Source organism: Aureobasidium melanogenum (genome assembly GCF_000721775.1).
Source record: "Aureobasidium melanogenum CBS 110374 unplaced genomic scaffold scaffold_10, whole genome shotgun sequence".
Lineage (NCBI taxonomy): Eukaryota > Fungi > Ascomycota > Dothideomycetes > Dothideales > Saccotheciaceae > Aureobasidium > Aureobasidium melanogenum.
In genome coordinates, this window is record NW_024470062.1 from 553632 (window position 1) to 576788 (window position 23157).

A 23157-nucleotide genomic window follows, 5' to 3' on the forward strand; every position below is an offset into this window, starting at 1 on the left:
GCTCGAAAAGGAACAGCCAATGGGAATATGGTGGAAACAGTCAGCACACGTCGCCAGCAGCAACGCACATATTGCAATATCTGCACGACTTTGTATTGAGTTAGGACAGAATCCTAATAAGAAAGCAAAAAAAATCATACGATTTTCCGCCATGCTGCGCTTCCCTGCATAAACTATCAAATGCCTCAGGTACCGCAACTTAGAAGCGGCTCGGAGAAGATGCCGCGGACTGCAAACAAGCTGATGAGGCCTAACTTGGAGCTTCGGCGGCGTCGACCTGAGCAATGTCACTGCTTGTCCTTTGTAAGCCTGCTGCTTAATAGTATGACACAGTCTGCTACTTGTTGTAATCGCAGCATGTGCCGAGTCAGCTTGGACTGACCGTTTCCTGTAATCAGCACTATCGGCTGCAGTTTCTCAAAGTAAAATCGACGTCACTCGGAGTTTGATCTTTCCTGGCACCGTGCAGCAGCTTTCCCCACTCGTCGGCGATCTTCGCGTGGTGCGCAACGGGCAGCAGCCTCGTCACCTCCTTCATCGTCCTGCTTTGTGTCCTCGTCCTGGAAGAACAACAGACAATCAGACACTTTCATTGAAGCCTTCCATACAACTTCTGCAACATGCCTGAGAACAACTCGTCCGAGGGAGTCGCCCAGACTATCCAGACAGTACACGAGCGCGTCCATTCGGGTACGTCTTGAGATTGGTTATCGCACAGCAGCAGAACCCTGACAGTTGCAGTGAACCCTTTCATGGACCGCGAGTCTTATCCCACCGGAAGCCTCAGAAGCTACAAAATCCTGACAGCTGCTTCATGGCTTCTCCTGGTCGTCACCAGCATCTATTACACCTTCAATGCACCCACCGAGGGCAAGCACCACCGAGGCACCATCTGGCACCAGAACTCGCACCGCCACACCCCCTTTGCTCTCAACTCCATCATCACCTCGGTCTACATGATCGTCCTGTACATCCTTCAGATCGGCTACTGCTGGCACCTGTACTCGGAGAACCCTGTCTACGTCAAGGCCGCTGCTGATGTTGGCTCACACTTCATCTTCAACAACCTGCTCTGGTTCGGTTTCATTCACCTGTGGTGTCGTAGCCACTTCTGGCTCGCCGAGATGCTGGTCATCATCAACTTCTTCAACCTCTCGGCCCTCTACTTCAAGCACTCGAGAACTCCAAGATTCATTCACATCCCCGTTGTCTCCGGTCCTCTGGCCCTCAACTACGTTCTCCTTTTCACCGTTGGTGCTGCTGCCGTCAATGCACACTCTCTGCCTGCCAGAATCTTGGCCAATGTCATGATCTGGTCCATCATGGGCTACGGCTTCTTCTTCCTCGTCGCCTACAAGGACTACACCATGGGTTTCAACCTGAGCGTTCTCTGCGCTGGTAAGTCGGATTCGAGCGAGCATTTGAGTCAATCTAATGGTTTCTGTAGCCCTCGGCGTCTCCCAGTTCCTCACTCACGTCATCGCATTCCAGTGGATCTTCGCCTTTGTTATCATGGGCGTTTTGTTCATTCTCTCTGTCTTGGTCAGCTTCCCTGGCATCATCGGCCAAGACCCATTCAAGCGCGGCGCTGTTGTCGACGAAGACAGAGAGAGGCAGCCTCTGCTCCAAGAAGAGTAAGTCTTTCCTGCAAGGATTTGACATCTGTGCATGTTGGGAGCCAGTACACTGGATGGCAACTGCCGCACATCTTAGCTGCTGCATTCGAGCCCTTGGTTTCTTTGATCGACGAGTAAATGCACCATATTGGTCTATAGCCTGTCTTGAAACCTAGTGGTTGTGTGGCTCCTCGATCATTCGGGATGCTCGTTTCAGAACAACACTCTATTACCGCCGCTCACAGAGTCTGAGTGTCACTGCGATCTAGTGTAACTATATTTTCTCATGACCGAAACCAGACAATGAATTGATTCTAGTCAACAAAACATCGTACCCAATGTTCCCGTACAATCTCCAATTGTCAGAATGTATAATAGCATGAACCTCTCTCACAACAACGGTGTTTCATCGTTGGTGCCATCCCGAAGACCTCATATGCCATCACTTCCAGGCAATCTGAATGTCTTTTACCCCGACAGGCAGTGTGACAGCTCCAATGCAATCACTCTTGCCCTGTTCCCTCAGCATGATCTTCTTTCCGATATCATCGTCCTCGGAGGTATCCGAACCTCGACGCAGGTCGATCTCGCGTGATCGATGGCTAATCATCTGAGCCTGTAGTTTCGCTTGAAATGATTTGACGGTCCCAACAGATTGCTCCGAATCGTCAGACTTTGGAAATGTGCCCTGCTGTTCCAGTAATTTTTGACATCTAGAGCAGATGCTTGAGAGCATAGGAACAGTTCTCTCATATCCTCGCTGGCAGGCACCATGTTCGTTGGGTAGGAGGCGCGATGGGTTTCTGGGACAGAACTCATGGATTGGCATGCTCGCGTGCCCGCATTTGTGAATTGATGTTTCGATGCGACACATGACTTTGGAAGGTTTGAGCTTTATTCTCGTTCTGAGACTGTAACTACAGTCCGTAGATATGATTCGTCAAAATGAGAGGTGGGTAGAAATGAAATTGCGTTGCTTTTTCTTTCTTCTCTCTGACAGTCAGCTACCTCAGGCAGGGTTAAATATCTCTCTTTTTGCTCAAATACATCATCTTCACGGTTGCTCGGGCCGCAGCCAGCAGCATTGTGCTACAAGAGGTCACATGCATTGGGCGCTATATCGATCTCGCCTCATCTCGTCTCACAATCTGTCTGCCTCTACCATTCGTCCGTGGACAGTCGCATGGGATGTGTGAGCAGTTTCGTAATGTTGACGAACAAGATTCGGAGCGAATACTGCCGATGGTTGGTTTGACATGTGGCACGATATAAGGATTCTCCTCCTATTTGAACATCCAATGGTGATGATGGACGGTTGAGTATGTGCGTTGGGCTTCGTGATGCCAATCCAGATTTTCCATATGGAATGGAAGCCTCGACCGTGAAAATGATAGGTTGAATCTTTGTTTCGAAAGAAGTCACAACCTCGTGAATGTTTTATAATCCGGTACCGAGGCATGAATTACGCTATAGGACAGGTCTGGGTAGCAAGAAACAAGTGCCAACAGGTCCGGAATTGCCGTTCCAAGCTGGCGCCGTCGTTCAGCGACTCCGAGCCTTACTCTCAGCGAATGGTACATGCAGATTTTGTATGTTGTTGCCTTGATTTGCAAGAGACTTGGCTATGTATTTAGATCTACCCCGCCTATCTCATCAAGTCTCTCCAATGACGAGATGAGGTGGTGTTGTGCAAGAGTAAGGACCCGTCAGGTAGCGCTGACTATGAGCACACCATCGGCTTCGGCATACTAGATCGAGAAGATGTAATGAGAAACAGGCAGTATTGGGATCTTGTGCTGAGTGGACGGTGATATAAGACGTGGAATGATGATGCCGTCAAAGAAAGTTGACTGCTCAGTGGTCCATGATACAAACGCCCCTACCTTGCCGATAACGAAGCCCCCTGTTGTTGCGACGTGTTGCGGAATCGAAGTCCGATGGTCGTCCTTGCCATTCCTTTGTGCTTTTGTTCGACCACGACCTTGCTTAATCATCTGGGCTGATCTGTTGATATCAGTTCAGATTCTGTCCCTGTATTCCCCTTGACTCTTTCCACGTGTGACATGAATTGTACCACGGCGATCAACTTAATCATGTTGTGGTGCGCTCTGGGACACGATGTGAAGTCCAACAACTAGCGATCGCAAGCAGTTGGACAGAAGATATGCTCCGACACATGACATGCTCACAAACAGTCGAACTCAACAGGTATCTGGAAGTTCGTATCTGGAAGTTCGTATCTGGAAGTTCGTATCTGGAAGTTCGTATCTGGAAGTTCGTATCTGGAAGTTCGTATCTGGAAGTTCATTACCTAGCCCAAAGCTGTGGTCTCTGACATACTCGCAAGCTTTAGCTGAACGCAACGCTATTCAGCTGATTCATCGCCCAAGCATGTCAACAACGATAGCCACCACATGTGAACCCACGAACCGTGTCAAAGCCGGGTCCGAGCTTCAGTTAAAGAATGACATTATTGAGTTGTTTTCACTGTGGGACAATTCAGAAGCTTACACTGGAATATTTGTTAGACATGATCGACCTATCATCTCATCCTAGTATCAGTCTCGAAGAGGCACTCTGAAGACCAAAACGAGAGTCTGGAGCAAGGATCTTATGCAAACTTTCTAGGGCTTCGGACTACTTTGATACTGGCAAACCCGAAAGAGATATCATGACTGCCAAGAAAGGATGCAAGCCACACCCACTCGTGGCTGACAGTGATACACAATGAGTACGTACCGCAGCTGTGAGAGGGCCAGACTACCTTTCGGAGTTGTCGAAACCTTAAGATGACATCGAACCTATCGTCGTGCATACCACAGCTGAGGTCTCGCTTGGCCAGTCGGCGAAATGGCAGATGTCTCCTCGTCTTGTTCGGAAGGATTGAAGTGAACACGAGTTTGTTACTCAACACATTGTCCAGATCCGCGAGGGCAATTTGCCGTATACCCAGGGAGCTGAGTATGGCTATCACTGCACCAAAGGATCTAGAAGAGATCATACATGCTAGAGAAATGGTCTCAATAGTGGCTGTGGCAAGTCCATGGCGCTCGCGCTTACTGTAAGCTGGCACCTTGGCGAACATATAACAGTGGTTGCGACTTCACTCTGCTGCAGGGACCCGGTATCATCTAATTCTCCTTCAAGCTTTCTTACAGTACTCAGTCATGCGTCTCTCCCTATCAACGACGCCTCTTTTGGCTTTCCTCGCGCTGAATCTCAATCTTCATGCCAAAGCATGGCCAGCAATGGCCCAACAGCTTGCTGAGATCTCTCGTCGTTCGCCTCAAACAGTAGCTCCAGACGTCCCCGTCGACGGTGACCTTCAAAGGGTTGGTCTTGGGGATGTTAAGAATGGTGGTACCACTCCCGTCGGTACAAGTGTCTACAATATCCTCATGGGAACGGAAGCTGGCGATTCCGCTGTGGCTGGTTATACACCGCCTGGCATCGCTGGAACCAAGGCATGCAAAGCAGACACCTGCTGTGTATGGTGGTGGATCGCACAAGCCATGACTGTTGCATTCACAGGTCCAACTGGTCGATGCAATGGTTTCGCCCGCGCAGCCATCCGTCTAGGCTTTCATGATGCTGGATCATGGTCAAGCTCTCTTGCGGCTGCTGGTCAAGACTTTGGTGGCGCTGACGGAAGCATTATTCTGTCAGGAACCGAGATCAGTAGAGCAGGTTCGTTCCCACACTCTTGCCGCATCTTCCACAAATGCTAATACTAAGACACATAGACAACAATGGCTTGGCAGACATCGCCAATCAAGCTCTTCTATGGGCCAAGCTGTTCAATGTTGGTGTTGCCGACATCATCCAATTTGGGGCTGCTCATGCAGTGGTCACTTGTCCGTTAGGGCCTCGCGTCCGCACCTTTGTTGGTCGCAAGGATAGCACAAAGGCCGCTCCCCAGGGTTTGATGCCTTCTGTGACGATGACAGCAGACCAGATCATTAGTCTTTTTGAAGACAAGACTATCCAACCTCATGATCTCGCTGCTCTTCTCGGTGCGCACAGTACAAGCCAACAGTTCAACGTAGACAAGACGAAAGCCGGCTTCAGTCAAGACTCTACACCAGGTGATATAGCACTTTTGAATTAAACTCAGAACACAGCTAACGAGAGTATCAGGTGTCTGGGATGTAAACTTCTACAATGAGACCCTCCAGCCGGGGACAAATAGCAAGGTCTTCAAATTTCAAAGTGACCTTGTTACTGCGAACGACTCGAGGGTCAGCGACGAGTGGCAGAAATTTATAGGAGATCAGAGCCACTGGAACGGGGTAAGTTTTCGACTACAAACAGTTCATCGATCTTGTGCAGGTGCTGACAACAGTTGCAGGACTATGCTTCCGCCTATGTCAGACTGAGCATGCTTGGTGTCAACAACATCAACAATCTGACAGAATGCACAAAAGTCTTGCCGGCTGCAAAAGTCACATTTGCAGGCGCATCCACGCCCGGTCTTCTTGGCTGAGCATGATGTTTGTTTTAGCGTCGCGTTTGTTATGGTATACCCCGAAGGTGCTGGAATCTATAACGCAAGTATTCATAGAAATGTACAATATTTTTCAATATCAGTGTGGTATCTATTGAGAAGCGAGGCTCTTCCTGGTCACGATTCTAGCCTGGAAGTATTTATATCACTCCATGATTCAGAAGTTATTTTATGCCCTTGCAGGAAGACAAGGCACGGCATTTTGGTTTTCTGCACATGAGAAGATATCTTGGAACCAACAGGATACTTCAGCTCATGGACCACGCTCTCATAGGACTACATAGACGTTCTGGAATCCACTCCCCTCAACATCGCCTGTCGCCCGTCAGAGTGGCACCTCGGTTGAGATGACCAAGATGTTGTGTTCAGCGCTGAACTTCCAGCGCTCCGTCAAAGGTTTAATTCTGGACTCTACTATCAAGTGGTGCATAATGACCGCGGAAGTATATGCAGGTCAGCGTCCGGATTAGGTCAATGAGAAGAATTGCAGGTGGCCACTCACGGAAGCTGAGTCTGGTCAGCAAGCAGTACTTTCGTATTATACAAGTGACAGTACGTTTCTAGCCAAGGCTTCGAGCGGCTCGAATAGGTCGTCGCATCGACCATATAAGGGAAGAAGTAGATACCCGAGAGTCTAAAGCCATCAAAGTTCCACCCTCCCCGCACCAAAACGTACACACCAACTTCCCAAGTCCGGCGGCTTGGAAAGAGATGTGCAAGCCACCTTCCTTAGCGGAGAGGACTCCCGGACATCGAATCTCTTGCAGCCCTAGCCGTCGCATCACTCTTCCGAGTATCTAGCATTGAGATCTATGTACATCTTCAGCAGCCAGTCAGCCTACGGACCACGGTCAGCACGCCTCTGCGAGGTACAAGGCCTCAACCTCCCGCCCAGACTTCTGGATTCATGCATGATGAGCATTGTTGCGTTCAAGCTGATCGAAACTTCTCCAGAGATCAAGCCGCATGGCTACCATGAAGTGCCTGCGATATTCGCTTTCTAGAGCCTCTGGCTGAACTCCGAATATGCTCTTACAACACCAGTATCAAAGTTCGCGGGCACCGAGAAGGTTTCCAATCTGACAACTCCGTCAGCACATGGCCCAGAACGCTGCGCTTGCTGGCTTCATATCAGCTATCCCAGCTATACACATCTCCGTGTAAGAGGCATAGACCTACTCGCCACTGGCCATGCACCATTCTCACAGCTCGGTCACTCCGTTCAGTGGCTTGATGGCTACATCCTCTGTAGAGATTCCAGACAGCTTGGTCAGCGGTTGTGCTGCGCTTGGACAACCGAGATATCTCGAAAGTGCAATCACAACATGACCATCTGTGTATATAAGGTTGTCTGTGAAGCGCTCTTGTATCGATCATCAGCATCATCTCATCGGACTCCGATACTCAGTTTCAGACTCTCTTCTTTCTCATCCATTACAGCCAACATGATTGCAAATCTTGCTACTCTGCTGTTGGTTAGCACTCTCGGCGTTGCAGATGCATTCTCCATGCCAGAGGCAGCATCGTCCTTTACCTCTCTGCTGGCATCCTCACTCAACAACGCTATCCCCAATACTCTTATCCGCCGTAGTGGTGGCTCAGGTGGCTGCCCAGCAATCTGGACTACTATCTCTTCTGACCTCACCGCGTCTTTCTTGGGCTCCGATGGCCAGTGTACTGACCTTGCGAGAGCCGCTATTCGCTTCGCGTTCCACGATGCTGGTTGGTGATCTGATTGATGATGCTTCGCCCACAGAAACTAACATGCCATATAGGGCCATACTCGTCAAAGACAACATGGTATGCACCTGCTGCAGGCGGTGCAGATGGTTCTCTTCTCTTGAATTCAGACGAGATCAATCGCCCAGAGAACGGAGGCTTGGCTGACTACCGAACATGGTTGATGGGAAAGTACACTCAGTACAACAGCAAGGCGACTGTCGGTGCCGCCGACTTGATTCAATTTGCTGGTTCCCATGCCGTCATCACATGTCCTGGTGGGCCAAAGATCAAAACTGTCGTTGGCAGAAATGACAGCTCTACGATAGCCCCTGACGGCTTCCTCCCTGCTGGATTCGGTCCTAACTCCTCTCACGATGTCCTGTACCAGCTCTTCCTTGACAAGGGCTTCAGTGCCAGAGATCTGGCAGCACTTATTGGCGCACACTCCACCAGCAAAGCATTCACCCAACAGGCCAACGGCATCCCCAGTGGTGGTCAACAAGATAGCACTCCCGGAAAGTGGGACATTTCTTACTACGCTCAAGTCAATAATCCTCCTGCAGGCGTCTACCGCTTCCAATCCGACATCAACCTCTCAAACGCATCGACAACAGTCGGCAAACAATTCCAGGGCTTCGTTGGCAACCAGGGCAAGTGGACGAGCTCGTTCGCCGATGCTATGGCTCGTCTGAGTGTGTTGGGTATTCCTGCTTCGACGCAGTCCAACTTCATTGACTGCACGAACGCCCTGCCGCAGGGTACGTCCTCGAAGAGAGACATTCGTGCTGCACCTATCAACGATCGTGCACGATAGTACAAGAGGATTCACTCTGGATTTGCATTGGGGCGTTGTTTAGCTTTATTCTCTTCTCGTTGACTTGTATCACCGAAATGAAACAGATTTGCCTGATCTTTGGATGATCGCTGTGAACCCATGGTTGCATAGTTATGATCAAGTTGTGAAAATTAATGCCTCAATTGTGCACTATATCACAATTACACGTCGTGGTTGCTGCCTTCCTTCGCTTCGTACTTGCCAAATTTCAGATCATCTGTCTTCTTCTTGCCATCGTGAGCAGCTCGCATGATATCGAACAGACACAGCTTCCAACCACATTTCCTTACGTCTCGTCTAGGAATCCGTTTATTGTCACAAGTCGACACATATAGCAACAAACAGATCACGCTATAAAAACGTACTGAATGCCAAACATGGAATCTAGAGAACCAAACAAGAGGGCCGAGTTCGGTCTAACACCTCAGCAAGATCAGCTCCTGGCCCTGACAACACTCATCTCCACGATATCGCTCGCGACACTGGACATCAAAGCCGGCGGACAAATGCTAGGTGCTAGCAATTCTGCACTCGCGAACGCACTGCCTCCTCGTGTAGACGTCTCGCTACCCAAGACACCAGCCTTGGTTGAAGGTATCTCACGCTCTTACCTTCGAGGAGCTACGGCATGTGCATTCTTTTACCTTGCATACAAGGACTATCGGACTACACAGCTTCGCCAGCAGAGTTCAGAAGATGAGGATGCCTCGTCTTGGAGATGGAAGGCATGGGCTGCTTGTGGTGCTGCAGGTGTGCTGGCGCAAAGCCTTGGTCCGATGCCTGGCGGTGCATGGGAAAGGCTTCATAAGCCTGATAGCAGTGTCAAAGGGCAAGCTCAGAGACTGGGGATGCTGACTATGGTGAAAGGAGGGATTTTGATGGCTACAGTGCCGTTCTGCTTAAGCGCTTGGAGGTCTCTATGAGGTGAGCACTACATCAAGGGCAAGACCATAAGGCTGAACTCTTATTCGAGAAAGCGAAGAAGCTAACGAATATAAGAATCGCAGGTTCAGAGCTCGACAATACCTCCTATGCGTGTTAAAGAGACCGCACGACCCTTTCGCAAAGAAGGCATTTACCACAGAGACACTTCATGGACGGCCATCTCTACGGCCAGGCCTAAATTTAGAACACAACTGTGCATTTCATCAGCTTGGGATTTCTTAGCCTACTTTATGAACGGATAACCTCTTCCTCGAGTACCTTCGGACGTGCTTCACTTCACCTTCGGTCAAGCGGCAATGAACTGCAATGGACTCATGCCAATCCAAGCGCAACAAACTCTCAGCCATCTTTTGGACTTGCGAGTTCAAATCTCCCAATATCTGCGAGGAATTCTTGATCGAAAGCGAACTGGGTCATCACATGTCGAGAGACTGGTTCATCTCGCAAGCCGACTTCGAAAACCTGGTGGCGGCTAGGGAGATTATACGAGAGTAAAAGCACAGCACTACACTTCAATGGATACTGGAGGTATGGCTCTCCAAGCTGTTCTTTGTATTGTTTACCGGGAGACTTTCATCCAGATCAGATGCAGTGTACCAGAAAATGCGTGTATGGCCCTGGGATGAACCGAGATAAAGTTTGTGTCTCAGTGAAGCAAGCCAATGACAAGTGCGGCTGCAATACTGTTCCATACCATTGCGGGAGAACTACGATGACAGATTCAGACACTCGAAAGATGCTGATGACTTACAACCGTAAAACAGTCTCTAGAACACATAAGGAAACAAGGAGAGAGCAAGCAAGAGTCATCATCGTTTGGTTGGCCTGGCTTTTGGAGATGGCCGTGCCCGCCTCGACACCCTGCTTCCAAATCTCACCAAGACAGCCTGGCTCACTCGGGCTTCATAGTACACAACTTTTCTCAGAGACAGGAGCTTGTTCCTAGGTATGACAGAGAAAAAAGGTGATGAAAATTTCAAAAGTGTGCAAGGTATCCTAAGGAGAAAATGAAACAAAAAGCAATGAAGAAAAGGTCGAATAGGGACGACAGGCGCAGAACCAAGATTCCTGCTCTCGAAGCGCCATGATGCTTTTCCCGGACCCCAAATCTCATGCCTCGCATTATGTACAACTCCTCTTCGTCGTCTTCTTGTTCACCCCACCCAATATGTTGGTATGGGCATCATATCTTAATCGTAACATCTCTTGCTTTTATTTATTTATTTGTTGACTGGCGAATCGGCCTCGATGGTAGGGTTCTGGCCGTGGGCGAACTTCGAGTCGGTTTCGAGGGTCTCTTGGGGCTTGTCTGTATGAAGTGCGTTAGCTGAGGTGCTTATGGGTGACTGTGTGAAGATAGACTTACCGTGACGAGCGTAGAGGTTGTACTCCTCATCAGCGTACTTGCCGACCTTACCAGACTCGACGTCAGAGCGGGTCAGAGAGAGCTTGCCCTTGGGCAGGCCCATGCTGCCAAGGTAGCTGACAGCATCCTTCCACTCCTTGTCCTGTCTGGACTTGCTCCACTTGTACTCCTCGGTCATCATGTCAATGACTCTGGGCAGAGCCTCAAGAGCAGCCTGGGCGTTCAAGAAAGCGAGACGGGTACGGCGGGCAATAACATCGACTGCGGTCTCGGCGTACTCGTGGCGCATAGCGTAGCGAACCTCGCCATCAACGAAGGGGTAGAGCTTGGAGATGCGCTTGCCACGAACAGGGAAACGATGCTCGGTAGGCTCGCAAAGAGCAGCGACTTGCCATGCACGATCACCGTAGGACTCGGCCAGATGCTTGGCAACTTCAGTCTCGATTCCGTAGTGCTGAATCAGGTTGATGAAAAGAGTCTTGCTCCAACCGTGGGCGCCGACAAGTCTGACCTGGTGGGTTTGACAGCTACCGTCAAGAGTGGCGGCGTCGTTGAATCCCTCAGAACCAGAAACAGTAGGAGGGTTGGTCAGAGGACCGGGAGTAAGCTTGAATTCCTTGATGGCTTCGTCGACAGTCTCCTCGGCCATCTGGCGGTAAGTGGTCCACTTGCCACCAGAGCAGGTAATCAGACCGCTGTCACTAGTGGTAACGAGGTGGTTGCGGACGAGACCTTCGGACTTGGCCTTGTTGGGGTCGCGGACAAGAGGACGGATACCAGACCAGGCAGCGAGGACGTCGCCACGGCGGACAGTGATTTCAGGTTGGAGGTAGTTCTTGACTTCGGAGAGAATCCAGTTGATCTCCTCCTCGCCAGCAATGGGGTTCTGGTTGATGTCGCAAGGAGTGTCGGTGGTACCAGCGATAGTGTTGCCCTGCCAGGGAAGGAAGAAGATGACACGACCGTCAGAGGTGTGAGGATCAATCATACCCATGTTGGAGGGAGCGTAGTAACCGGGAAGAATAACGTGGACACCAGAGGAGGGAGCAACGATTTCGGGGACCTTCTGGTCATCCATCTTGCGAATCGAGTCGGTGAAAGGACCAGTAGCGTTGATGACGCCCTTTGCGCGAATGTTGAACTCATCGGAGCTGCCGTTGGCCTGAGCGACCAGATCCTTGACGCGAGCGCCATTGAGTCTGCCGTTCTCGTCCTTGGTAAGAGAGGTAACTTCAATGTGGTTGACGACAGTTGCACCATAAAGAGCAGCGGTCATTCCGAGAGAGACGTTCATGCGAGAGTCGTTGTGAGCACCATCTAGTACTGTCAGTATTGCTACCTTGCAGAAATTGGTACTCTAGGGAGACTCACCGTAGTAAACCAGAGCACCGACCAAGTTGTCCTTCTTCAGCATGGGGAATGCGTCAAGAGCCTTGGACTTGGTCATGAAGTAAGAAGTTTCGATGTTTTCAGAACCGGCGAGGAAGTCGTAGAACTTGGTGCCTGCCCAAAAGTAGGGAGCTTGCCACCACTTGTTGATGGGAATCATAATAGGGAGCCATGACGAGAGATGAGGAGCAGTGTCCAAGAAGAAGCGACGCTCGCGGAGAGCCTCCTTGACGAGCTTGTATCTTTACGAATTATCAGCTTTTGAAGCAATTGCAGAATTGAGGCAGAGTAAACGCACTGGTTGTAATCAAGTTCCCAGACAGCCTTTTCGAGATATCTAACACCACCGTGGACGAGCTTGGTACTCTTGGAACTGGTACCCGAGGCAAAATCGTCTCTCTCGACCATTGCGACCTTCAAGCCACGAGTGGCAGCATCGAGAGCAATACCAGCGCCGGTGGCACCGGCACCAATGACCAAGAGATCGTACTCCTCGCCCTTGCTGCCTTGGTTGTCGGCCTGGACATCACCAGAGGAACCGGTAACAGCCTTGGCAACCTTGCTTCCTGCATCCTTCAGGGCACCTGTGACGGCGCCGGCTGAAGCCTTGAGGTCGGCGATTTGAGCAGCGCGGGACTTGATCTTGGGGAAGTTAGGAGGATTGAAGACACCACCCTCGCCGTAGGTGGGCGGGGGGACAGCAGCGGCTTCTGAGCCAGGGATCTCGCGAGGCCTGTAGATGGCATAAAGACCTCCTGCGCCGACAGCACCGGCGGCCGAGGCGTAGCCCAGAGCGCGGAAGAAACGATTCGATCGAGTCGCCATGCTCTAGAGGATGTGAATGAAGGAGGAAGAAGGAGTGCAGAGGGAGAGCGGCGAGAAAAGGTTTCTAAACAAGCACAAGGATTGCAGTCTTGGTGAGCGACCGGCTATGATGCAACGGATGTCAAAGCTTGTGGGTATTCTCCACGCTGATGGAGGATTGAGTCGACAATCGTGGATGGAGCGGCCCTACCACGGTCGCTTCAGTCGTATTCTCCACGGGCAATGCTCGCATGCTTTGATAACAATTGAGGGGCCGCATCCTCCTGAATGCTGAACTATTGACCACAAGGCCCCAATTTGCGATGCGCGCTCTTCCCTCCGCAGCTCGACGGCAGAATTTCAGCGCCTCAACGTCTGACATGTGAAAGGACAGCTGCTCTCTTGACGGCCGTCTGTCGCGCGTTTCCGCCAATCGGACTCTTTGCAGCACAAATCCCTGTGGCTTGGACACGCAAAGTCAAGATTTGGCTGATCAGCTTTTCATCTCTGCTTGGCGCTCGACGATCCTTTCTATCAACAGTTTGAAAGCACCGATCCAACACGACGCTCTGCCACACCTTCTCCAGTCTTTTTGCTCCAACAATTTTGTTTCCGACAACTTGATTCCAGTGGTCCCCGTCATACCCCGATCATTCTCTCGGCACCTTCCTTGATTCATTGCCAGCTCCTTCGGGTAGCTCGGACTGTCATTGCACGTCTTCTTGACATCTTTCAAGTTACTTCATATCGTGCGCCTACTGACTTCTATGAAACACGCACTGCTACATGCCTAGCACCGATTTCACAGTGCCTTCCGTCCTTTCACGTCTAATCATACTGTCTATTTTTTCTGAGCAGATCACGCTTCTGCTGCCTTGAGCAGACCCTTCAAGTCGATACTCTTTGGTCTCTCGATCGGAAGACCCAACGCGCGGTCCCAAATGAGTTGCGCGAGCGGTCCAAGACCTCTGCTAACACCGAAAATGGCTGTGTAATACAGTGTCTCCTGGAATCCATAGTGGTGGAACAATACTCCTGAACCAGAGTCGACGTTGGGGAATGGGTTCTTGGTCTGTCATGCTGTCAGTTTCCATGTCACCAAAAGGAGTCGGATATTACATACCTTGCCGTGTTCGGTCAGCACGCCAGGTGCGATTTGCGAGTTTGTCCTGACAAGCTGGAACAAGCTGTTGTTCTTGATATCCTCGTGAGCATCACCGAATGCGAGCAGAGCATCGAATCTAGGATCAGGCTTGCGCAAAACTGCGTGTCCGAAGCCAGGAATCACTCTTCCGCTCTTGAGTGTGCTCCACAAGTAATCCTTGACGTCTTTCTCCGTAAAGTTGTCACCGATGTGGTCTCGCATTTGCAGCATCCAACGAAGCACTTCCTGCGCTGCGAGACCGTGCAGGGGACCCGCAAGGCCTTGCAGGCCAGCCGAGTACGACAAGAAGGCATCTGAGAGAGCAGAGCCAACCAAGTGAGTCGAGTGTGCCGAGACATTGCCTCCTTCGTGGTCACCGTGCAACGCGCAGTAGAGTCTGAGCAGATCTTGGAAGCCCTCGTTCTCCTTGCCGCCTTTGCCCAGCATTGCAGCATAGTTGTAACACCAATCTTCCTCGGGGTCCACCTGAGCTGGAAGAGGACCACCACCACGGTAAGAGTTCTGGTAGATCTTGGCTGCAATGGTAGGCAACTTAGCGATCAGCGAGATCGAGTCGTCGAAGGTTGGCTCCCAGTAATCGGCCTTGTTCATTCCCTTCTCGTAAGCCTTTGCGAAGACACTGGTCTTGTTGAGAGCTGACACTGCGCATGCGAACTGAGTCATGGGATGCATGTCGGCAGGGAGGTTGTCCAGCATTGTCTCGACATAGTCTGGCAAGGCAGCCTTCTCGGCCAATTCGCGAGAGAACTGGCGCACTTGGTTGGTGGTTGGCACCTCACCTGTGAGAAGCAGCCAGAACATTGCCTCGGGCAACATTTCGGATCCGGTCTTGCCCTTGGGAAGCTGCTCCTGGCAGTCTTTGATGGTGCGGCCGTGGAAGCGAATTCCCTCGTTTGCATCGAGAACTGATCCTTCCCAGATCATGGCAGTGAGACCTCTAGTCGCGCTTAGCTCAACGTGACAGACAAGTTTGAAGCAAGGCAGCCTACCTCATTCCACCCAGAGTATTCTCAACTTTGACGCTACCAATGCTCTTGGATGCATGGCTCTTGACTTGCTTGAGGAGCTCGCGTTTGGCAGGGATGACTTTTGCGAGGGTGTCTTTGAGAGTGGGTTCTGTAGCAGTTGCAAAGCCTTGTTCTAGCCTATTTGTTAGGGTCCTTGTCCAAGATGCGGAACGTTGAGAAAACATACGAGCTTGAGCAGGGCGGTAGTTGGCGGCCTATTCATAATGCCATCAGCACATTGAGTCTACCAGAGACGTAGCGTTGTCACTGACCTTGACATTTCTAAGAGCCCTGAGGGCAGTGCGGGAGTTGTGAGCCATGATGTGTCTTTGTCGAATACAAAGACTCAGGTACCGTGTAGGCAGTGACGGGGAACTATTTGAGGAAGGAGCAGCGCACCTATATTGAGGCTCCTCCACAAGCTAGGGTGCTGCGGGGAAGTTACCTCGCTGCAACAGTGGGGAGAGCGAACCTCGGTCGGCAGCTTCGGTAACACGTCCGGAATGATGGACCTCTCTGCCCGCAATATCCGCATCCCGACGGCAATAAGGAAAACATATTGCTGGTTTTGGGAGCTTCTTGAAGAGCTTTGGAATCTGCTATACCATCCACAATATGCGCAGAGCTACCATTCAGAGCCTGCAGCGGCGCCCTTTGTCGAGGGTCCATCTCACGGCTCGCCCTGCTTCTCGCTTCATCTCATCAAGCTTGGTCCGCATGTCTGCCTCGATAAAATCAGTTGATCCTCCTTTGCCTTCAGCAGAGCCAACCTCATCTTTCCAGCTTCTGTCAACAGAACAGAAGGTTGGTGAGTCTGAAGATGCTGTCTTCGATGACCAAGTAAAACAGGTCCAAGACTGGTGGGCTTCGCCCAGGTACAAAGGCATCAAAAGGCCTTATTCTGCAGAAGATGTCGTTAGTAAGAGAGGCACTCTGCAGCAAATCTATCCTTCTTCGTTGATGGCTCGAAAACTCTTTAACCTCCTGGAGGAACGAGCTGCCAACGGAGAACCTGTGCACACAATGGGAGCCATCGATCCCGTGCAAATGACCCAGCAGGCACCTCATCAGGAAATTCTCTACGTCTCCGGATGGGCCTGCTCTTCCGTCCTGACCAGCACGAATGAGGTCTCGCCTGATTTTGGCGACTACCCCTACAACACAGTCCCCAACCAAGTACAACGTCTCTTCAAAGCACAGCAGTTACACGATAGAAGACATTACGATGCCCGGAGAAAGATGTCTGCCGAGGAGAGAAACAAGACGCCATACATTGATTACCTTCGTCCAATTGTCGCTGATGGTGATACTGGACATGGTGGTCTTTCGGCAGTCTTGAAGCTGGCCAAACTCTTTGCCGAAAATGGTGCTGCAGCTGTTCACTTCGAGGATCAATTGCACGGAGGCAAGAAGTGCGGCCACTTGGCAGGCAAAGTTTTGGTACCTGTCGGTGAACACATCAATCGCCTTGTTGCTACACGCTTCCAATGGGACATGATGGGCTGCGAAAATTTGATCATCGCGCGCACAGATTCCGAGAGTGGCAAGTTGTTGAGCAGCGCCATTGACGCTCGTGACCATGAATTCATTCTTGGTTCGACCGAGGACATAGAACCTCTGGCAGAGACGCTTCAAGTCATGGAGATGAACGGTGCAACTGGTGCAGAGATTGATGCTTACGAGGCCAAGTGGACCAAGGAGCATAAATTGGTTACTTTCGACGAGGGTCAGTCACAGCGCATCCATGGAATATACATATGCTAACGTTCTTGTCAATAGCTGCTATCGCTCACATAAAGGCTAAGACGTCTGACTCGAACAAGGTCGCCAAATACGAGAGCGAGATATCCGCGAACCGTAACAGACCTTTGAACAGCCGTCGTCAGCTTGCCGCATCCATCGCAGGTTCTCCTGTTCAGTTCAGTTGGGATGTCCCACGAACCAAGGAAGGTTTCTACCACTACCGTGCTGGACTTCCCGCAGCAACGAAGCGAGCCATCGAATTTGCTCCGTTCGCTGATCTGCTGTGGTTGGAAACTGGAGACCCAAGCGTGCAAAAAGCTGCGGGCTTTGCCAAGAAGATCAGAGATATTCATCCTGGAAAGAAGCTCGTTTACAATCTTAGCCCCAGCTTCAACTGGATGGGACACGGTTTCTCCGAGGATCAATTGAAGAGTTTCATCTGGGATTTGGGCAAGGAAGGGTGAGCAACTTATCTATGATTGATGCTGACCAACTTAACTGATACTTGTGCAGATTTGTTCTTCAGCTCATCTCCCTCGCCGGCCTGCACAGTACCGCCACCATCAGCAATGAGCTCGCCAAGGGATTCAAGACTGATGGTATGTTGGCGTATGTCAATTTGGTCCAACGTCGTGAACGCGAACTTGGTTGCGATGTACTTACCCACCAGAAATGGAGTGGTGCAAGTTACCTCGACGGCATTTTGGGCAGTATTCAAAGTGGTAGCAGTAGCAGTAAGAGTATGGGTGAAGGTAACACGGAAGGAACTTTTTAGGCAGACATGTCAATCAAGTCCATGACTGAGGTCGATAAAGCTTGATGCTGACACATTTTCACTTCGAACACTATATAAATACAAGAACAAATGTCTCACATTACGATTATATGATGTTGTTTCCCATGTGTGGCAATGTAGCAGCAGTCGTCCCCGCGATGCAAAGCCCTGGCAAACTGAATGAGGATTCTGGTGGTATGACCCTGATCAAAATCAAAAATCATTACGAAGGAGCGTATAACATGATCAAGACGGATATCATGACATTTTGACTACACTTGTTACTGTATACTTACCGAGTGCCTTTTGTGCCGTCTTGAGCGTGCTCTTGACCAAAAGAGTGTTGAGCGCATTTTCGACTTTGGCTGAGTTAATTATGACTACACATAAGTGAGATGTTCTGTCGCTAGAGACAACACCACGGGGATGGGAAGTTCGATGTTTCGTTTGCTCGCCAAATATAAAACAAGCTTGTTCAGTCTCGAGCTCTTCTCCTTCCTCGAAACACAACATCCCGTGTTTTCTTCTCAAAAACCATATTCAGAACAACTGATATTGCCATTGAGAATCTCATCAAGATATCAAGATAACACGATTCTGCAACGAGTATATCTTCTTCAAGAGCTCTAAAGCTCTAACTCTCGAAACACAAAGTCTGTTTCCAGAAAGTACTTTGAAGTTGAGTGTACTTGCCTACCAATCACCCCCAAAACCACCACCACCACCACCACTCATCACCAACCATCACCACAAATCCACCACCACCCAAAGCCAAAACATCAACAACATCTATCCCTCTCGCCACACACCAAGCACAACAATCAAAATGTGCCACCACTTTGCCCGCTCTTGCATGTCCATCACCCGTACCCGTCGTATTAGAAGGGTAAGCCAGTTCTCTCAAGGCACCGGAAGAATGTGCAAAATTTACTTCGTTAGAGCTATCAGCAAAGGCGTCTACCAAGGCAAGTTGAGCAACGGCAAGCCATTCATCATGACTAAAGCCGACATTCGTGCAGACCCGAAGTCATACCACCTTCGCAAGGAGGCGGGTCATCACAACTGCTATCGACTGGTGTGCCAGGCGGTTGAAAGGTATCGCGAGGTGAGTGCCATCGGCGCAGCCTGCGGCCCCATGCAGAGGGACATGCCCAACAGACCCAAAACAGTCTACCACTTCTGTAATGGTGAGAGGGTTACAGATCTGGAGCTGAAAGAAGACGAGGATATCGCGCACTACGACATCGTCAACATCAAGGACCCTGACGGTGAGACAACAAGGAAGTATCTCAGAGAGACGTGTTGGATCTCATCCGACGATGATACCACGCCTTTCGCTCAAGACGAGGACTGAGCCCTGTCTCAACCGCTGATGGGTACTATAGACTCTGTTGTGGCATAGTCTCACATCCAAGACAAGAACATCAGCAAACGTCAACCGAACACCCAAGAGAGATCTCGAGCATTCCACTAATATACGACAACCTTGATCGGACCTGCAGCAAGTCAAGTTTGTGTGTCTATTTGTGACGGAGTTGACCATACATAGCTTGACTCGGAACAACAATCGAGCACCGACACTGAATTATCGGTGGAAAGAATTTGAAGGGGAAACATATACTCGGCAAATAGCCATACTTTTCTGCTACTCTTTTCCCACTGGGTTTTTAACGAGAGCAGAGAGCTTTGACGGACTCGAACTGACCACCATATGGTTCAAGGTCAAGACTGTTTGACTCGTAGCTCTTCAAAGCATCAACCACACATGATGTACCACGCACCGAGTACGACATCAGAATATCTGGTAATTACAGGATCTCAGATGATCAGAGGTATTCAACAACACAGGGCGAACGCGCCACATGTGTTCCCTGTAGAGAGTTGATAAGGATAGCGCATATGCAAGGATAGATTAGTAACGTTGATTCTGTTCGACAATTTCTCGTCGTGATGTGCTTTAGTGACAACGCAGCCAAGTGAACTTATGGGTTAGTCTTACTTTGACGCAATGAGTGCGTCTTTACGGAGCAGCGACATGCGATAGGGAAGGACAACTTGCGATCAGAGAGCTTTATGGCTAACAACGCGCTCAAGTCAGGCCTTCATAAAGATGCCTCGACGCCGAGATGCACGTTAGTTTGGGTACGTGGGGGTACATTTAAGATCGACAATACTCCGAGGCGTCATGTCTCAAGAATGCTGGTAAGTTGGTCGAGGCTACCGATAAGAGCTCGTTTTATGAACAGTCCAGGGCCGATGTTTCACGATATCCAAGAACCATGCAACAACTTCTCGAAGCGGCCGTGCAACACGAAAGAAGTAGATCCATTGCTCATCAGCTAACAGACAATGGTCTGCCAGATGTGCATCGCGTCATGATGATAGCAATTGATGAAAGTTGATGGCGTTGAGGACGGGATTCCTTTGTTGGCAGGTGCAAGGAGCGGCCAGACCATGGGTTTTTGAATCAGCGTGGGCAGTTTTGGGCAGTATAAACCGATCAGCAAACCAAGCTCCAACCAACGAGGGCAAAACTCGGGAGCCGGATCGCTGGCGCTCGAACCGACAGCCTGGATGGTTCCAAGCCATGGCGTTGAGTAGCTCATCGGAATTCGGAAGCATTTGACAGGCAGAAGACCCAGCGCCAGCCTTGCCCTCTCCAAAGCTCGAATTTCGTTTCAGCAGCGGGTTCACACACGTCGCGCTTCTGTCCGACGCAATTGATAGCGGAACAATCATCCGAGATGTCCGTTCTGCTTCTAGTGCTAGTCGGACAAGTAAATATTCAAGCGATGTATAAGAAGAAAGGCGAAGTTTGGATAATGAAAAGCTTTGGCGCATTTTAGTTGCCGCCTGGCGCGTTTGTTCGGTACGGAGGCGCTCCAGATATATGCAGCTAATAAGAATTGGCTACCAATTACCAAGTATGAGCTGCATAGTCACATAAAAAGCAGAGGCCAGACTGTGCTGCCTTCTTGCGTCAACTTCTATGAAAAGACACGTCCCCCTACCCTTGCCACCCTAGGCCACTCTGCAGTTTCTGCAGTTACCAGTTGCAGTATCAGCAAGGAATGACTCCAAAGACGTCGCCTGAGACGGCGGCGTCTACGACATCCGACACGTTGGCAAGCTATGTCACCGACTATCGTATGGAGAATGGTCGAAGATATCATGCTTACCAAGACGGCAGCTACTGGGTAATTCTTCCCTCGCTCTGTATCGACCATTCTGAGATTGACGTATCCAGGGTCCCAATGATGAACAATCCTGCGAGGGCGAAAGCCTGTCGCATACCTTGTATACCCTAACCCTTGGTGGAGAGCTGCATCTAGCGCCTATTAAAGCTCCGAGGGAAATCCTGGATGTCGGGACTGGCACGGGCGCCTGGGCAATTCAAATGGCCGATAAGTTTCCCGAGGCCCAGGTTACTGGTACGGATTTATCACCCATACAGCCGGATCTTGTTCCAAGTAACTGTGTGTTCGAGATCGACGATGCTTCCTTGGACTGGACGTGGGAGGAGGACCAGCTCGACTACGTTCATGTTCGCGAAATGTTTGGCTCGATCAAAGATTGGGATCTGTTCTGCAGCGAGGCGTTACGATGCATTGCGCCTGGCGGCTACATTGAGATCATGGAACACTCTACATGGCCGGTCGGTATGACACTACAATCGACGCCCATCAATTGACTGACGAATTGGCTTCTAGGTGGCTGATGATGACTCGCTACCTCCTGACCACTTCTTCAACACCTGGGGTCAAACCATAGAAGACCTCTCTGAGATCTGGGGAAAGTCCTTCAACATTTGGAAGGAGAGTAAAGCTCTGTTAGAAAAAGCTGGATTTGTCGATATTGTGGAGAAACGCTTCAAGTGGCCAATGAATGACTGGCCCAATGACCCGGCACTCAAACAACTCGGAGAGCTGAACCAGATGCGCTTGACAGAACATGTACAGGGGTTTACCTTGAGATTGTTGACCGGTGCTGGAGAGGTTAGTATATTCGCGACATCTTCAATCACGCTTGAGCTAGCTGAGTATTCAAAGTGGCCATTACCGCGTGAGTTGACTTGAAATCATCACCGCGACGAACGCTAGCTCTGGGCCTCATCCTCTGCGAACCTTCGGAAGAAAGATCGCAGAAACCCTAGAGGTGAGCCTCACATGTCAAGCCAAGTCGCGGTGGTACCACAGTCTCTTGTCATAGAACCATGCTGACCGTGCCTTCGCTTCAGGTGCTCATGTATTCCTGGCCGAGATGAGAAATGCTCTGAAAGACACTAATTGCCACGCATATCAGGATGTGTAGGTTGCTCGATGCATGTGCTTCATCTGACGTAGGCTGACAGTGTCGCTCACAGGAGCGTCGTATATGGCAGAAAACCATCATGAAACGCTGTACCTGGAGTTCTTCAACCTCTCGCGAAGCCACTTTTCATGGTCAAAAAGCCATAAAGAATCTCCTGTGGATCTTCTACTCACGTACGACTAGTTCGGCCGGTGCCCAATCTACATAATGACCAGTCTAATCCAGATACCCGTCAGCTTTGGGTCACAAAGTCGAACGTGGAAACGTTTGACCAGACAGAGCGATGGGAGTCAGGAAGGCCACTCATCGCACAGGATGCACACACAGACTCTGGCCAAACATTGAGCCAATAAATCGCGAACAAGCTGCTGTCCCTGACCCTGACGATCTTCCGAGAACCTGGTCGATTGTGCTGGAGGATGATAAACCGGACATCAAACCTAGGGGGACCTTGTAGAGAAGACATGGACCTGTGATGATATGTCACAAATTCATAAACTCAGGTAGCATAATTCTTGAAGGCTATAATAGATTGCCTTGATTACCACACTTGCAATGGTGATTGGAAGATTCTCATGTCAGGACTTTCTCCTGCGCAATCTGTCAACCCAGTTGTTGATACCACGTCCCACAATCGTATGCTCAGTGCAGGTCGCCTGTCAACATTGTGGATCGTTTTTCGCCGAATGAGAGTCCGTAAGGCAGTGAATTCCAGGATCATGGGTGCTTGCAACCGAGCTGCAAAGTTGAAGAATGTCTCAGCACTCGTAGATGCGTACAACTCTCCTGAATCATCGCCGTTAGAAACATGGGTCTGTCTGCATCGCGTCCACGGTCCATGAGATAGCTCGCCCACTCGTATCACACCCTAAAACGCGGTGAGCCCACGTATGGAGAGCACCGAGCTGTCAGCTACAATACGGCGCGTCCGGAGGTCCAGCTTGGATAAGAGCCTCAATACATTATCCGCTTGGG

General features: G+C 50.3%; 9 protein-coding genes across 9 annotated transcripts; 7 read left to right on the forward strand and 2 right to left on the reverse strand.

The window, feature by feature from the left end:
- Nucleotides 1–620: 620 nt before the first annotated feature.
- On the forward strand, nucleotides 621–1638 carry M437DRAFT_75400 (DUF1774-domain-containing protein; the record flags this gene model as incomplete). Its single annotated transcript, XM_041026418.1, has 3 exons — nucleotides 621–690; nucleotides 742–1398; nucleotides 1448–1638. The coding sequence occupies 3 exons, from the start codon at nucleotides 621–623 to the stop codon at nucleotides 1636–1638; spliced, it is 918 nt and encodes a 305-aa protein (XP_040879900.1).
- A 3490-nt stretch (nucleotides 1639–5128) lies between these two features.
- Nucleotides 5129–6758, forward strand: M437DRAFT_75402 (heme peroxidase; the record flags this gene model as incomplete). The annotated part of the gene is made up of 5 exons (XM_041026419.1): nucleotides 5129–5303; nucleotides 5360–5701; nucleotides 5754–5905; nucleotides 5965–6057; nucleotides 6732–6758. The coding sequence occupies 5 exons, from the start codon at nucleotides 5129–5131 to the stop codon at nucleotides 6756–6758; spliced, it is 789 nt and encodes a 262-aa protein (XP_040879901.1).
- Nucleotides 6759–7628: 870 nt separating this feature from the next.
- M437DRAFT_48294 (heme peroxidase) lies at nucleotides 7629–8656 on the forward strand (the record flags this gene model as incomplete). Its single annotated transcript, XM_041021634.1, has 2 exons — nucleotides 7629–7842; nucleotides 7896–8656. The coding sequence occupies 2 exons, from the start codon at nucleotides 7629–7631 to the stop codon at nucleotides 8654–8656; spliced, it is 975 nt and encodes a 324-aa protein (XP_040879902.1).
- Nucleotides 8657–9054: 398 nt separating this feature from the next.
- Nucleotides 9055–9600, forward strand: M437DRAFT_48689 (uncharacterized protein; the record flags this gene model as incomplete). Its single annotated transcript, XM_041021707.1, has 1 exon — nucleotides 9055–9600. The coding sequence occupies one exon, from the start codon at nucleotides 9055–9057 to the stop codon at nucleotides 9598–9600; it is 546 nt and encodes a 181-aa protein (XP_040879903.1).
- A 1242-nt stretch (nucleotides 9601–10842) lies between these two features.
- On the reverse strand, nucleotides 10843–13202 carry M437DRAFT_75405 (glycerol-3-phosphate dehydrogenase mitochondrial precursor; the record flags this gene model as incomplete). Its single annotated transcript, XM_041026420.1, has 4 exons — nucleotides 10843–10931; nucleotides 10989–12305; nucleotides 12360–12619; nucleotides 12676–13202. The coding sequence occupies 4 exons, from the start codon at nucleotides 13200–13202 to the stop codon at nucleotides 10843–10845; spliced, it is 2193 nt and encodes a 730-aa protein (XP_040879904.1).
- An 838-nt stretch (nucleotides 13203–14040) lies between these two features.
- On the reverse strand, nucleotides 14041–15673 carry M437DRAFT_84573 (citrate synthase; the record flags this gene model as incomplete). Its single annotated transcript, XM_041028123.1, has 5 exons — nucleotides 14041–14253; nucleotides 14305–15283; nucleotides 15336–15486; nucleotides 15541–15568; nucleotides 15626–15673. 5 exons carry the CDS (start codon nucleotides 15671–15673, stop codon nucleotides 14041–14043), a joined length of 1419 nt encoding a protein of 472 aa, XP_040879905.1.
- Nucleotides 15674–16070: 397 nt separating this feature from the next.
- Nucleotides 16071–17871, forward strand: M437DRAFT_48888 (isocitrate lyase 2; the record flags this gene model as incomplete). The annotated part of the gene is made up of 3 exons (XM_041021741.1): nucleotides 16071–17079; nucleotides 17133–17556; nucleotides 17610–17871. The coding sequence occupies 3 exons, from the start codon at nucleotides 16071–16073 to the stop codon at nucleotides 17869–17871; spliced, it is 1695 nt and encodes a 564-aa protein (XP_040879906.1).
- Nucleotides 17872–18697: 826 nt separating this feature from the next.
- M437DRAFT_66116 (uncharacterized protein) lies at nucleotides 18698–19225 on the forward strand (the record flags this gene model as incomplete). The annotated part of the gene is made up of 1 exon (XM_041024685.1): nucleotides 18698–19225. The coding sequence occupies one exon, from the start codon at nucleotides 18698–18700 to the stop codon at nucleotides 19223–19225; it is 528 nt and encodes a 175-aa protein (XP_040879907.1).
- Nucleotides 19226–21020: 1795 nt separating this feature from the next.
- On the forward strand, nucleotides 21021–22265 carry M437DRAFT_75408 (S-adenosyl-L-methionine-dependent methyltransferase; the record flags this gene model as incomplete). The annotated part of the gene is made up of 6 exons (XM_041026421.1): nucleotides 21021–21068; nucleotides 21119–21526; nucleotides 21582–21866; nucleotides 21921–21933; nucleotides 22109–22178; nucleotides 22235–22265. 6 exons carry the CDS (start codon nucleotides 21021–21023, stop codon nucleotides 22263–22265), a joined length of 855 nt encoding a protein of 284 aa, XP_040879908.1.
- Nucleotides 22266–23157: the final 892 nt, after the last annotated feature.